This window comes from Lissotriton helveticus, chromosome 12 (genome assembly GCF_964261635.1).
Source record: "Lissotriton helveticus chromosome 12, aLisHel1.1, whole genome shotgun sequence".
Classification (NCBI taxonomy): Eukaryota; Metazoa; Chordata; class Amphibia; order Caudata; family Salamandridae; genus Lissotriton; species Lissotriton helveticus.
In genome coordinates, this window is record NC_136073.1 from 899,831,375 (window position 1) to 899,846,704 (window position 15,330).

The 15,330-nt window shown below is 43.5% G+C and overlaps 1 protein-coding gene across 7 annotated transcripts in view; it reads left to right on the top strand.

Moving 5' to 3' along the window:
• Positions 1–15,330, top strand: part of CAMTA2 (calmodulin binding transcription activator 2) — an 809,661-nt gene that overhangs the window by 234,691 nt on the left and 559,640 nt on the right. For all 7 annotated transcript variants that reach the window (XM_078668358.1, XM_078668360.1, XM_078668361.1 and 4 more), the window contains exon 5: positions 7,218–7,353. In XM_078668358.1, the coding sequence (XP_078524484.1) occupies positions 7,218–7,353 (136 nt within the window). The remainder of the gene's footprint in view (positions 1–7,217; positions 7,354–15,330) is intronic.

Below are 15,330 nucleotides of genomic sequence, written 5' to 3' on the forward strand. Positions count from 1 at the left end.
ACCACCAGCATCCCCTCAACTTCCACCCTCCTCTCCGACTTTAAATCCTTTGCACATAACACCTCAGAATTCTCCACTATCTCAGCAAGACGGGGACGATATTGATGAGGAGGACATGCAACTACCAGTAGATCTATGGAAGCATTACACTATTGACCCTCCATTAGACAATGATCCAGACCTTTACCCTGCCAAGCCATCTCCATCTGATGACAATGTATCTTATCAAGAACTCCTTGCCGGAGCCTCAGAACACCATGTGGTGGTACTACACAAAGAATCCTTAGAAGAGGATTTTTAATTTGAAGACACTAGGATTCACTCACAGGTCGAACCAAACACTCCCTATGCTTAAAGGTATGATGAGACACACTGACGAAATTTTTAAAGATCCTGTGCGTGCACGCATCTTGACTTCTAGAGTCGATAAAAAATATAAACCCTCACCAACTGATCCAGTATTTATTAAGCGCCAGTTGCCACTTGGCTCACTGGTAGTGTCCAATGCTCGCAAGCGAGCTAATTCCCAAACCTCTGGGGACACTTCTACCCCCGGATAAAGAATCCAAGCTAATAGACACTTCTGGCAAACGCATAGCGGCTAAAGCTCACTGGCGCATTGCAAACACGCAGGACCTTTTAGCCAGATATGACAGCTCACTGGGATGAAATGGAGCAACTGCTCCACTATCTCCCAGATGAGCATAAAGCTAAAGCGCAAGATTTGGTACATGAAGGAAAGCTAATTTCCAATTCTTATATAATAATGTGCGCTAGATTCCGCTGCCACCGCAGCTAGAGAAGTCAACACTAGCATCCGACTCAGAAGGCATGCTTGGTTAAGGATTTCCGGGTTTAAACCCGAAGTCGAACAATTTATTTTAAATACACCCTTTGACAAAGAACATCTCTTTGGTCCTGAGGTCGATCAAGCGCTTGAGAAAATGAAAAAAGACACTGAAGTGACAAAATCCATGGGAGCGCTCCAGTCTCCTTCAAACCGAGGCTTCCTTTCCCACTGCTTTTACCGAGCAGGGTCCAAAACCACACCTTCAGACCAGAATATGTCCTCTTACAAGGGTAACAACCAGTCCTCTTCCTCAAGAGGCTTTTTTAGAGGAGTATATAGAGGAAACCACTCTAAAGGCAGGGGTAAGGGAACAACACCATGTAACTCCCCTTCCCCAAATAAGCAGTGACTTCCCCATGCTACCCTCTGACCATTCCACACCTGTCGGAGGAAGCCTTAACCAGTTTCTCCCCATTTGGCAATCTATAACAACTGACAAATGGGTGATCGGATCTATCCAACATGGTTATTGCCTGGAGCTTAGCGCCAATCCTCCAGACATTCCACCTCACTCTCACAAATTCTTGTCAGACCACTTGCAGTTGCTCGAACAAGAAGTGTAATCTCTCTTACTAAAGGGAGCCATAGAACCAGTTCCAGTACAGTACCAAGGTTCAGGGATTTACTCTCTACTTTCTGATCCCCAAAAAGGACGTCTCCTTAAGACCTATTCTGGATCTTCGAAAGTTAAACCAATACATACTTTCGGAACACTTTCACATGATAACCCTTCAGCAAGTACTTCTACTTTTACAGCAGGGAGATTTTATGTCTACTCTAGACTTAAAAAACGCATATTTTCACATTCCAATTCATCCAGGTCATCGCAAAGTTGTACTAGTAGGCAAACAATACCAGTTCAAAGTACTTCCGTACGGAGTGACCACTGCTCCCAGGGTAATTACCAAATATCTCGCAGTTGTCGCAGCTCACCTCAGAAGACCACATTTCACGTCTTCCCCTACCTAGACGACTGGCTCATCAAAGCCAACTCTTACCAGGACTGTTTACTACACATTCGTACCACAATAGACCTACTTCATCAATTGGGCTTCACGGTCAATGCACAGAAATCTCACCTGCATTCTTCACTGATGCAGCTTTATCTAGGGGTCACTATCGACACTCTCAAAGCTCTAGCCTCTCCCAATGTAGCCAGAATTGACAACATTCTGTCTATGACGCTACAGTTTCAACCTAACCAAACATTACCAGCCAGAGTATTCATGCAACTGCTGGAAATGATGGCGTCTTGCATCACAATTGAACCCCGTACAAGACTTCACATGCATCCCCTACTAGAGTATTTAGCAGGTCAATGGAATCGGCCGCAGGGTCGATTAACCGATCTAGTGTTGGTAGATGGCTGCACCCATCGCTGTCTGCAGAGGTGGAACCCATGACATTTATCAAAAGGGCGGCCCTTCATTGACCCTATTTCACAGATCGTGCTAACAGCAGACGTATCCCTGACTGTTTAGGGTGCCCATCTTCAACATTGCACAATCCAGGGTTTGTGGAGCGACAATTACAAAAGTTTCCACATCAACTGCCTACAACTTCTAGCAGTGTTTCTAGCACTCAAAGCTTTTCAAACTCACCTCATAGGCAAATTTGTCCTAGTTCGCACAGACAATATGACCGCAATGTACTATATACAAAAACAATGGGGGAGGGAGACACACTCTCCAACTGTCACGCCTCTCTCAAGCCATTTGGAATTGGACACCATCACAGGATTTATCTTCTGGCAGAACACCTTCCAGGGGTAAACAATCAAATTGCCGACCTCCTCAACAGAAAGAGGCAGCAAATTCACGAGTGGGAACTTCATCCCCTAGTTCTCCTTCTATACTTACAACAATGGGGATTCCTACAAATAGACTTGTTTGCCACAATCAACGACGCAAAATGCCCAAACTTCGCCTCCAGGTTCCAACACCCACTCTCAAAAGGCAATGCCCTATGGATGAACTGGTCAGGGATATTTGCCTATGCTTTTCCGCCTCTCCCGCTCATTCCGTTTCTGGTTCGGAAACTCAGGCAAACATCCCTCAGACTAATTCTAGTAGCTCCTACATGGGCCTGTCAACCATGGAACACCACCCTGTTGGAGCTGTCAGTAGTTCCTCATCTGACCCCCAAGCTCCTCACTCAGAACCATGGAGAAATCAGGCATCCAAATCCCAAAGAACTAAACCTAGCGATCTGGCTCCTTCATTCCTCCACAGAGGAATGAAGGCCGTAGCCGACTGGATGAAGGACAGCAGACTGAAGCTGAACTCAGACAAGACGGAGGTCCTCATCCTCGGACCCACCCCATCAGCCTGGGATGACTCTTGGTGGCCCACATCGCTAGGCACAGCCCCGGAACCCACAGACCACGCATGCAACCTGGGCGTCATCCTCGACTCCACCCTCTCCATGACCAGGCAAGTCAACGCCATCTCCGCGTCCTGCTTCAACACCCTCCGAATCTTCAGGATCTTCAAATGGATCCCCCCCGACACGAGAAAAACCTGTCATCCAGGCCTCCATCACCAGCAGACTCGACTACGGGAACGCCCTCTACTCAGGAACAACAACCAAGCTCCTGAAACGACTACAACGAATCCAGAACGCCTCGGCACGACTGATCCTCGACGTCCCCCGAAGCATCCACATCACACCACACCTGAGAGGCCTGCACTGGCTCCCCATCAACAAGAGGATCACCTTCAAACACCTCATCCACGCACACAAGGCACTACACAACACCGGACCTACATACCTCAACAACCGCCTCAGCTTCCACACCCCCACCCGAAGCCTCCGCTTAGCCAACCTCACCCTCGCCAAAGTTCCTCGTATCCGGAAAGCCACCGCTGGCTGCAGATCCTTCTCCTACCCCGCCGCCAAGACCTGGAACGCTCTCCCTACCAGCCTACGACTGACTCAGGACCTGTTGGCCTTCAGAAGACTTCTCAAGACCTGGCTCTTCGATCAGTAGCAGCCCCCCCTCCCCCCCCCCTCCCCACGCCCAGCGCCTTGAGACCCTCACGGGTATGTAGCGCGCTTTAGGAATGCAGTGATTGATTGATTGAAGTCATAGAGTTTGGTTATTTAAATCTACCACCAGTCTGTTTGACTTATAAAGGAAGCAAGAAAGCCTACTACCAAAGTGTGTTATGCAGCAAAATGGAAGAGATTTGTGGTCTATTGTAATAACAACAAAACAAATCCTCTAGATGCTTCTGTACAACACATTAGGTGTTACCTGTTGCACTTACAGCAAACTGGACTGGCTTATATGTCTATACGTTTGCACCTTGTAGCGGGAGCTGCGTATTTGCAAAAGAGATAGCATTTATCCCTATTCAAAGTTCCTAATGCCAAAAAAGGGTAATACCACCAAGAATTCCCCCTGCACCAGTGTGGAATCTTACCGTTGTCCTTACAAGGCTTATGGGTCCACCCTTCAAACCTTTACATCATTGTCCTTTACAGTTTCTTTCATGGGTAGTTGCTTTCCTCATTGCGATCACTTCATTGAGAAGAGTTGTTGAGTTACAGGCATTAACCTTAGAAGAACCCTTCTTTCAACTCCAGAAAGACAGGGTAGTTCTTCGCATCAATCCCAAATTCCTTCCCAAGGTAATTTCTGCTTTTCATATTAACCAATCAGTTGAGTTATCTGTGTTTTTTCCCTCAAACTGATTCAGTAGCAGAACAAGCTCTTCATATGCTTGATGTTAGAAGAGCCTTTTTGTACTACATAGAAAGTACCAAAGATTTTCGCGAAACAAAACAACTGTTTGTTGCATTTGCGCCACCTCACAATGGCAATCCCATCTCTAAATATGGCATTTCAAGATGGATTGTTAAATGCATTCAAAATTGCTATGCAAAAGCTAAAATGACTTTATCTATACCCCCTATAGCACATTCCACTCGCAAAATAGGGGCTACTATGGCTTTCTTTAGGTAACATCCTCCTAGCTGACATATGTAAGGCAGCAACATGGTCTGTACCACACACATTTACCAAACACTATTGTGTGGATATGTTAGCATGCCAAGAACTTATTTGTAGGCCATGCAGTGCCTTAGACACTTTTTCAGACAACTGCAACATCTACAGGTTAGCCACCGCTTTGGGAGCATACTGCTTTGTAGTCTATGCAAAGCATGTGTGTCTACAGCACACATGCCTCGAACGGATTATGTTTCTTACCCAGTAAGCATCTAGTCTTGGCATGTAGAGCTGTAGATTCACATGCGCCCACCCGCCTCCCTGGAAACCTACAGTTGTTGCAGTTCTTACTACTTACATCCGTACGCATGGACATCTATATTCTACACTCATTTACTCCATTCTCACCCTCTTGCGGGAAAACAATCTAACCATTGAGTCGATGCCCATGCGCACTATCACTGAAAGGAGGAGTCACCTTACCTCGTCACTAGAAAGACTTCTTTGAAGAAAAACAACTTGCAAACATCCAGACCCAACACTAGATGGCAGGAATATGCAAAGCATGTGAATCTACAGCTCTACATGCCAAGATAGATGTTTTCTGGGTAAGTAACATAATCCTCAATGTGTAGCGGAAAAGTGTTGGAAAGGTGGTATTACCAGTTGATTTATTTTCAATGCTCATCTCTTAAAAATAAATATCAGATTGCAGGATATTTTAGAATTAGTTGAAAAATGTAGGCTTTGCACTTTGCAATTAAAGGTCTGCTCAGCTGCTACTTCCAAGAAAGTCTTGGAGGGTTGGATGATCAGTACCTGTAATCTTCTGCGAGGCTGCTGCAGGTTGAGGTGGAACTCAGAACTAAGGATCAGCTTGTTTCAAACAAAGAGACCTTCACTTTAGACATATTCACTTTAGACATATTGATTGATCTTATAAGCAGGTAATGGTCATATTTTTCACCTTACAAGTTCTTACCCTGCATGAGATTGTCTCGGAAGTGGTTTTGTTTCTGCAGCTGAACAAACACAGAAGATACGTAATACGCTTTTAGATTCAGACGTAACATAATGTCCTTATTACCAGTACATACGTATTTGTGTATCAGGTTTGCACCTCCCTCAGTGATTTCATAGCTTTATCTGGCTGAGAATTATTAAGTGTGCTTCTGATTGCAAACCATAATTATGTTCAAAATCATCCAACTTGAAACTTGTTGCGGGCTCATTTGTTTAAAGATTTCTCCTGATCATGGATGAAGAGTGAATGGAATACTGTTGTTTAGTGTTCCCATATGAGCCTTTGTTAAAGTATTCATTCATTACTAAGCAAGCATTTTGGGGGCCGGAGGAAAGCATGTAGTCTGATGGTGCTAATTGCAAAATGTTCTGCTGTGCATCACTTCTCTCAAGATGTACTAAAATGTATTCTGGGACTGGGCTTTCGCACTGCTAACAGGCTGCTCTGTCATCTTCGCCCTGATTTTGGTACTGAGATTGGTCCTTCGGATTTTTCCAGCTTCTTACAACAGCCCAAGGCTGTTGTTCTTCTGTGAGTTGGCCAGGAAAACAGTTTACAGGCCCTAGCCTCCAATTCCCACTTATTGTTGGTTGATTTCGAACTACTAGAGGAAGTCAGACCGTGTCACTTTCTACCTGGTCCCAGTCCATGCTGTTTGTGTCTTTGCTCCTGCTATAGTGAATTAACCCTGGGCGTAGCAGGCGTAGTGCCTCAATGCGTATTTCCACAGAGTTTGAAAAAAAGTCTGTGGAAATACGCTATGCTCCCTCCCCACTTCCAAATTCTTTAAAAATTAAAAAAGAAGCTACTTAGCTGTGTGTCTGCCGCTTGCTGTGCCTGGCCGCTCTCCTTCCTGCCCCTTGCGTCCTTCTCACAAGGCATTGAAGCGCTTTCTCGGTGAGTTGCATGCTACTCCGTAACTCATGTTTAGTAATTAGTAGGTTAGTACAATTTTGTTTTCTTGTGCATTAGTTGTGTTAGGTTTGTGCTCTTGATTTCATGTGTGTTTAGTAGAGTTTGGATAATATATCTTTTGTTCTGTCCATTTTCTGTAATTGGCCTGACTAACGCATTGCCCTTTTTACAGTTCTTGTTGATGAACTGTGTCTTTGTGTTTAGGTTTTAAATTGCAATTTTGATTGTGCTCTGATGCACAGGTCTAGTTGTAACCATTTTTTCTAAATTATAAATTATAATGCATTTTTATTAATATCCCATTGCTCTCCCATACATTTCCTTGTCTGCCCAAGAAGCTCTCCTTTATTTGCTACTGTGCCATAAAATTGATGTGGAGTTTTTTTCCTTATGTTCCCTGTAGACACAAGAGTGCTCAGCAGGCAGGAAAGATGCATTTTTGGTTAAATTGTTTATTTCTTTTTTCTTTTTGTAAGGCCCCAGAATGGTTCCATAATCCTGTACAATCGCAAGAAAGTGAAGTATCGGAAAGATGGCTACTGCTGGAAGAAAAGGAAAGATGGCAAAACCACCCGTGAGGATCATATGAAGCTAAAGGTGCAAGGCATTGAGGTAAGTGTGGTCCCCTCGCCGTGAGGCTGTTAATTTCAGCTACCGTTCTCTGTGTAGGGAGATGTCCTGCCATTAACCCGGAGTTATTCTTGTGTAGGATTAGGCATTAATAGTGATCGCACCTTCTCACATTAGAGCAAACTTCTCAGAAGCTAACTTTAGGTGGTGCTTGTGACTAGGAAAGAGTTGAAAACTTAGCTGTTTGCTGCCAAACAGAGTTATAGCACACAGCCTCTAATTGCAGTTCACATTAGGTTCTGTGTAGGTTTTCATTGTTCTTTTTTGCACTTGTATTCTTTTGCTGCTGCGCTCTGCTCAGTGCTGTTTTGTTCTGGCAATGATATTTCTGACAAAAGCCCCAGAACATTGTTTTTCAGCAGTAGCATTGTAAGCAGCCCCACATAGTCTACTTCAGCATTGTGATTGCTTACCTTTGACAGGGCGACAGGAGCCTGATTGTGAACATCTATGCACAAAATTCGAATGGGAAAGTTGCTGATGTTTACTGTGAACATGTAGTGATCTTCAGGAAAGCAGCCACAGGTAGAGGGGGGGCAAAAAACCTGGAAGGAAAGATATTCATTGATTGTTTTGATGTAGGAAATATATACTCTGGCATTAAACATATCTTCTAATGATATGTTTGAGCAATCTGAGTTCTCTACATGCTGCATAATAAAGCATTAATACAAAATATAGAAATGGCAGTTTATCGTACGTATTTATCACCAACTATCCAAGCCAGATGCTGTGAAAATCAGCCCATGCATATAACTACAATGCAAAGATGTACTCAAATTCTGTGAAAACAAAATTCCATTTCAAACTACTTCTCTTCCTTCTTTCTACACCAACTTGCTAGAATTTGTTTACACCTTTTTCAAACCCTTGGGTTCCTCTTAGTTTCTAAATCCCCATGATAACAACATCCAACTCAAGTAATAATCCCAATGTTGCTAACAATTCTTGGCCACTTACGACTGACAAAACAAAAAAAAATGATAACTGGCTCCCTTTTCTCTGGAGTCATTCCTGGCCGTTTGAAACTTGTAACTGGCACCCCCTCCTTAGAAATATGTATAAACCTGAAGCTACTTCTGGCCTGTGTGGGGTCACTCCATTGGATGAGGGAGAGCTGCTCTGTATAAATGGGGCCAAAGTGAAGGTTCTGGTGATGGAGGGAACTGGTCATGGAATCCTTCAATAAACCTTTCTGAAAATAAAGAACCGAAGGATACTTTTTTACTATGAACTTTATCACTCTGTAAATAAACATGGCGGTCAAGGGTTTCTAGCTGCATTTTTCACTAGTTAGTAAAACTCTCTAATACTCCACTAGCATGTCTCAATTACTGCAATATCACCCTTCTCATCTCCTCTAGAAACTCAAAGCGGTTACAACGGCTACAGATCGCAACTTTCAACATGTGTGTAATCCTTCAAATGCAACCATCAAACACGCGTCACTCCAGTGGCTCCTTGTAAATGCCGGAATCATGTTTAGGTCCTCCGGACTGTTCCTACAACCTACTGAGGCATAGGCAGAAAACACCTGCTGGAACTGACCACACTGGGCCTCACCAGAAACATGCATTTAGTGTCAGCAAATCTGAATCACCACCGATGTTTCTAGAGACAATCACGGAGACATGTAAAAAGCCTCCCAAAACCAAATTAGACACATGTCTTGAATAACTTTTGGCAATCACTTGCACTCGACCAATCAGCCATTCCCAGCTAGTACGAGTAGCTGTTAATGACCTTCCACGCATGTGCACGCTTTGCAAAGCTGTGTTTGTCTCCCGAAAGTGAAAGAATCCGCATGTGTTTTGTAATACGTTTTTTAAAAATGCAAAAAGGTAATGTGTGCACCTCAAAACCCTCTTATTTGTGAGTCTGGCAACGGTTCTCCTTAAAAAACGACGTGAAGGTGCGTTTTCATCTGACTTTTACATTTTCATCAACAGCAGGTGGTTGAGTGTGTTATTTTGTGCTACTCTGAATTTAAAACATATGGATTTTGTTTGCTTAATTAGGCCAAATTCTAAACAAATTAGTGGTGGAAAGGCATGTCCTGGAAGATGGAAAATCCCCCTGCAGGTATTTGAGTTGATGTTGTCTAAAAGCGTTGCGCCTCTTCTCACCAGCACTTCTGAGCCAAACGCAAGGGTGGGAAGTACTTTTGCCTGAATTTCTTTCAACATTCGCTCCATTGTTGGACACCAAAGTTGTTTATAAGGTGCAACAGAAGCAAAAACCAGGGTAGCGGTCTTATTTTGATGTATTGTTTATGAGGAATAAATGGTTCTCGATTATCTATTAGAAGCCCGAGTTTAGTATTCCCGCCCTTTCATTACTTGGAGCTCATTCAAATGACAGTTGCCTTATTTTGTTATTTTTTGGGCCCATAATCATAATTTTTGTTTAGATAAGATTAACACTTAGTTTAGAAGTTTCAGAGTATCCGTAAAGTGTATTCAACACATTCTGTAATCAAGTTTGTTTTGCTTAGTAAGAGGACATCATCCGTATAGGGAAGACATAGAAGAGACATGATATTGGGGGACTCATCTTAGAGGGGAGTGGGCTCTGATGTTATTTAGTGTAGTTGTGGGATCTGATAGACCGATGCTGAACAGTAATGGGGCTAAGACGCAGCCTTGTTTCGGCCTGTTGTTGTGTAGTTCTGAAGTGATCCTGTGCTGCTGTCCCCGACTTAACTCAAGACCTTGTGTAAGAAAATAACAAGATGATTCCTGTCCGCACGATCGGTGAAATACCCAATCTCAATATTTTGGTGCATAAAGCCTCTAGGCACGAGATAGAAAGTAGATTTAAAATCCACAAAGCAAAGGTATAACAATGATCAATCAGCCAGAGTTTTATTAATTAATTTAAAAAAAGGGCCATTAGGTTAACCTGTTTAGTTAATTGGAACAGTTTTTTTGCTCTGCAGCCTAGGACTCGAGATCTTTGTGTAGAAGGCCTCCAAAGGTCATAGCTTCATTATCGCGTAGGGACGTTTGTAGATAGTTTGCTGAATTGGGAACTGTCCCTACCCTTAAATATAGGGTGAATGATACCCCCCACCAAGAATCAGGTACTTGTTCAGTTGCAAATAAGTGGTAGAAGAGATGCGTTTGAGAGGAGATATCACGAAAGAGCCCGTCAATCATTTTACAAGTCGCACAGCAGCACCCTCAACCAGGACAGCAGTACCTTTTAGCCAAACTATACCTTTGAGGACTTAGTCTAAAGTACCTCAAAACACCAAGCAAAGAGACATCAACTCCTCCCTCACTGTTTCTTTTTCCTATAAAGTGGAGAATGAATGTGCACCTGGGCCAAGACCCCACAAGTGTCAGTTAGTACTTTCAATTGTAAAGAATGGCTATGTATTGAGACCAAACCTGTCATCTATATTGGTACAGCCTCTGGTCACCTAATAGCATTATCTTGAACTGAAAAGGGACATCAGACTTTTCAGTGGAAACAAGCTGCAGGAAGAGCACGCAGTGTACACAAAAAAAGGAATGTTGTCAAGGTAGTTCTTGGGCCAGGCAAAATAATAAAGATTTCAGACCCTTTTGAACTTGGAAAAAGAAAGAGTGAGTAAAGAACAGTTTAGGATGGTGGTGTTCATCCAAATATTCTTCTGGGGGTTGGATATGTTCAATAGGGCTTCAGGGTGCATATTTCAATTTTCTAGCCATGTGGGAAGCAAAAAATGTAATTCCTTTGTTTTGTAAACTAGAAAGAGCCTTTTCAATGTAATTTCGTTTGACCTAAAGTCAGCTCCAGGGTTATTTTCGAAGTACAAGGGAGTATTGGTCACTCTCCTCAGTAAAGCAGTACCCCTGGCTGGAAAGCCAGCTCACAAGAGAAAAGTAAGCTATCATTTTCCACATTGGACTTAGATTTGGGCTGTCCTGTGAGCTACAAGAAATCCCGCTTCTTTACAACCCAAAGAAGAGACAGAATCTGAGCTGTCTTCTAGATGCATGTCCGGAAAAGCGTATGCTTCTGAAAAGAGACTACTGTACATCAGTCAGTAATTGATCAAGCTAGCCAACATCCGATACTGTAGGGGAAGACATTCCTGGGTTTACTTCATGTTATGTGTATATATATTACTCCTGTCAATGGTACTCCATTACCAGAACCATTGGAATTAGAGTGATGGAAACCTTACCTTCGCAGAAGCCTTCCTCCTGGTTTAGGTAGCACTTTTCAAGGCGTTGCTACTGTAGGGGACATAATCTGGTATGGACATCTTACCCTACCTACCTGCTGGAACTCCAAGCTGTACACGTGGAAATCATTCCTCTAGTTGTTGATCAGCAATAACTTCATGATACAAACTGACAGCACAGCGTGAAACTACAAGGAAGAAGAATCAAGGTGAAAGTCATTTTCAGTAAAGATCAGTTGATATAGCATTCGCTGACCGGCATTCCAACTGTGTCCCAGCATCCCACAAATTTTTCTGTGGGCCCAGCTATTGAATTGGAAGAAGTTACATGGGCTGTGGCTAGTTGTCCGGTTGGGCGTGCTCCTAGTCTAGACGGGTGTTCCTCTGATATGTTTAAATCTAATATCCCACTGTGGGCCCCTTTATTAGCAAATGTCCTCAATGCCGTCTTAGTTGCTTGCCCCCCAAGAACTGGTCCCATGCGACTATTGTTCCTATTTTCAAAAAGGTTTAAAAAAATGACCCCCACTGTTATCGCCCCATTTCACTGATTAATACCACTGCAAAGATTATGGGACGAATTCTGTTGGACCGCTTGCAGCTATGGGCCGAGGATTGTAACATACTCTCGATTTCCAATTCGGTTTCGGCTCTGGCCTGGGCACAGTCAAGCAGTCCTTAAATCTATATCTGTTAATTGCCAAATATACTGTGGCCACGTGTGGCAAGCTGTATTTGGCTTTTATGGATTGGAGTTCTGCTTTCAACTCTGTCAATAGGTCTAAATTGTGGGGGATCATGACTCACATGTATACTTCATTTCCTTAAGTTATCTGTTCAATGATGCTACTGCCAGTGTAAGGTACGGCTCAGGGGAGAAACTACACCAGCTTTCAGCCTGGCAACGGGAGTATGCCAGGGCTATGTCTTGGCTCCTTTTCTTTTTTCCATTTATACAAACAGCTTGGGGGATAAACTGGTAAACCTAAGGGCAGATTGCCCTCGTATAGGTGCTTGTAGTATGCCCACATTCATTTATGCAGACAACATGGTCCTAATTGCCAGGACTGCAAATGGCTTACGACGACTGGAGGACTGTTTCTGTAAGTTTATGGTCAGTCTAGATCTTATGATAAACCAAAGCAACACTCACATAATGATTTTTAGGGGAAGAAATAAGGATAATGTTTCTTTTGTAGTGAACAGCAAGAAAGTTGGCTCTGTTCCTACTTTTTACTACCTTGGCATCCCCCTGGATACATGTCTCTCATGGGCACCCTTGAAGACCACTGAAGCCGTTGCCTTCTCCAAATTAGTGGAGGCCGTTCTCAATTTTGCCCGTACACTTTGGTCAGAAACCCATAAAGGAACTCTTACTGGCTTACAAAGGCAAATACTGTGCTACTGACTTGTATGGCTCCCGCATTTATGGAAGCTGACTCCTGCGCAGCTCCCCGAGGACTCCGGACTTAGGCGACCCCGCCCGCACACTTTGGTCAGAAACCCATAAAGGAACTCTCAATGGCTTACAAAGCCAAATACTGTGCTACTGACTTGTATGGCTCCCGCATTTATGGAAGCTGACTCCTGCACAGCTCCCCGAGGACTCCGGACTTAGGCGACCCCGCCCGCACACTTTGGTCAGAAACCCATAAAGGAACTCTCAATGGCTTACAAAGGCAAATACTGTGCTACTGACTTGTATGGCTCCCGCATTTATAGAAGCTGACTCCTGCACAGCTCCCCGAGGACTCCGGACTTAGGCGACCCCGCCGACCGATCACATCAAGCACACGTCTGTGGCTCCTACCTCGTCCCCTATTCCCGCATTTTTTTCATTGCATTACTCGCCAGTACCCTTGCACCAAGGCGTTCCTGTGAGCACACGCCCGTGGCTCCTACAGCGCCCCCACTCCTTCCTATCTCTCCGGTGCCACCGGTATGGTACAACCAAGTCTATTGTCGCCCGGACCTACATGTAGATGAGCGCTGTCCGCAGGCCGGACCTTAAATCTCACCCTTATCATCACACATGAACTTTCTAATTATTTATGGCAAATTTACACAAGCATGCTTATCATAAATGTCCTGATGATGATCCACCATTGTGTACATGGATTGAAACGCCTTCGACACCTTAAAGCACCTTATACGTCACTAGAAATTCTATCATCTTACTATGAAAAGGTGTTCCTTGCGATTTGTTTATCACATTGAGAATTTTTTCTGTAACAAACCGTGAGCTTTGCCTGAGCCTCCATGTGTGTTTCCTAACTGTTTGTTCCTGTTTTTGTAGTAGGATGCAGGCTTGTGTCCCACTCTCTATTTTTGTTTGTACGTATTTCTATGAATTGCTAAATATTAAATACTAGACCTCTGTCCGTCTGGACAAGTTCAACCAATATAGTACTGATCGGGACTATATTCATTTATGTCTTCATCCCTAATGTCCTAGGGACCATTGTAGTATGTAATAATTGAATCCCGAGGTCCCTGGCTGACTTTACTTGGGTCCCCTTGTTGTCTTTAAATATAACTGACTTGTATGGGGCAGGAGTGTGGGGCATTGAAGATAAGGGAGGCCAGAAAAAAATTGAGAATGGCTTTATTAGGAGATTGTTAGTTGTCCCCCAAAGCACTAGCTCCTTCGTCTGGCACACTGAGGCAGGAATTGGCTACATAAGCGATTTCATCAAAATTCAACCGTTCCTTCGATGGCTTAGAATCTGGACCAAAAACCAGACTTCCTACAACAGGGCTGTGCATGCGGACTGCTTAAAACTCGACCACTGCTTGAGTATTCCTTGGCTGAAGTATATTCAGAATACTTGTCGTAGTATGGGATGGGAAGACGTGTTTACCTCTCTTAGCAAATCACTATTCAGCTCTATTAGGACTCTGCAGAATGCTTTTTTAAAGGGATCCTTGAAGATAGAATGCGGAGTGCTGTAGATAAACAGATGGTACAGACCTACATGGAGATTTGTCCGACTGTTAGTCCTGTGCTATACTTAGTATGGGTGGTAAATATGCATCATAAATTCTTATTGACTAGTCTCCGTTTAGGCACGGCGCATTTTCTAGCTGCTTTTCCGTCACAAGGCCCATATTTTTCACAACTTACCTTGTGTCCTTGTGACCATTAATCACCCCAAACTACCTTTATTCTGTAAATTATACTCGTTGCTGAGGAAACGCTACTTGCTGCCCATCCTCAGGGCGGCCAATATTCGTTATTGCACAGCTGCTTTCATCTACCTGCTAACCTTGCCCACTATCAAGAACTGCTTTTCTGCTGCCACATATATTGAATGCGCCATCGAGCGGACGGCTGCTCTTTTTATGTGATGTTTTATGAATTTTAGGTGGATATTCCATGGATTTTTGTATATTGATTGTTGTGCTTTCTATCTATGTACTAATTATTGTCTATATGTTTGATCTTTAATTCTGATAACCCGGGTGACATAAGGGACCCCTGACGAGCCCATTCCTAAGGACTTTTTTCAAGGTTTTTGTTCCTCTGGCTTTAGTTTGAGCACTGTGGTAGCTTTTCTGACGATTGATGTATAACTGTTGTACATATTTTCATGATCTGAAATGTATATTCATAATGTTTTTTAGTATATATTTTGTTTTGCACTGTGTACTTTTATTGCTCATTGGGCAGAAATGAAGTTGATTGATGATGATAGCCATGGTTATCTGCATAACTGCTTACACCGCACATTGAATCAGCAAGCAGATACCTTGAACTAGGGTATTTTCGAAGATGCACGGGTTAT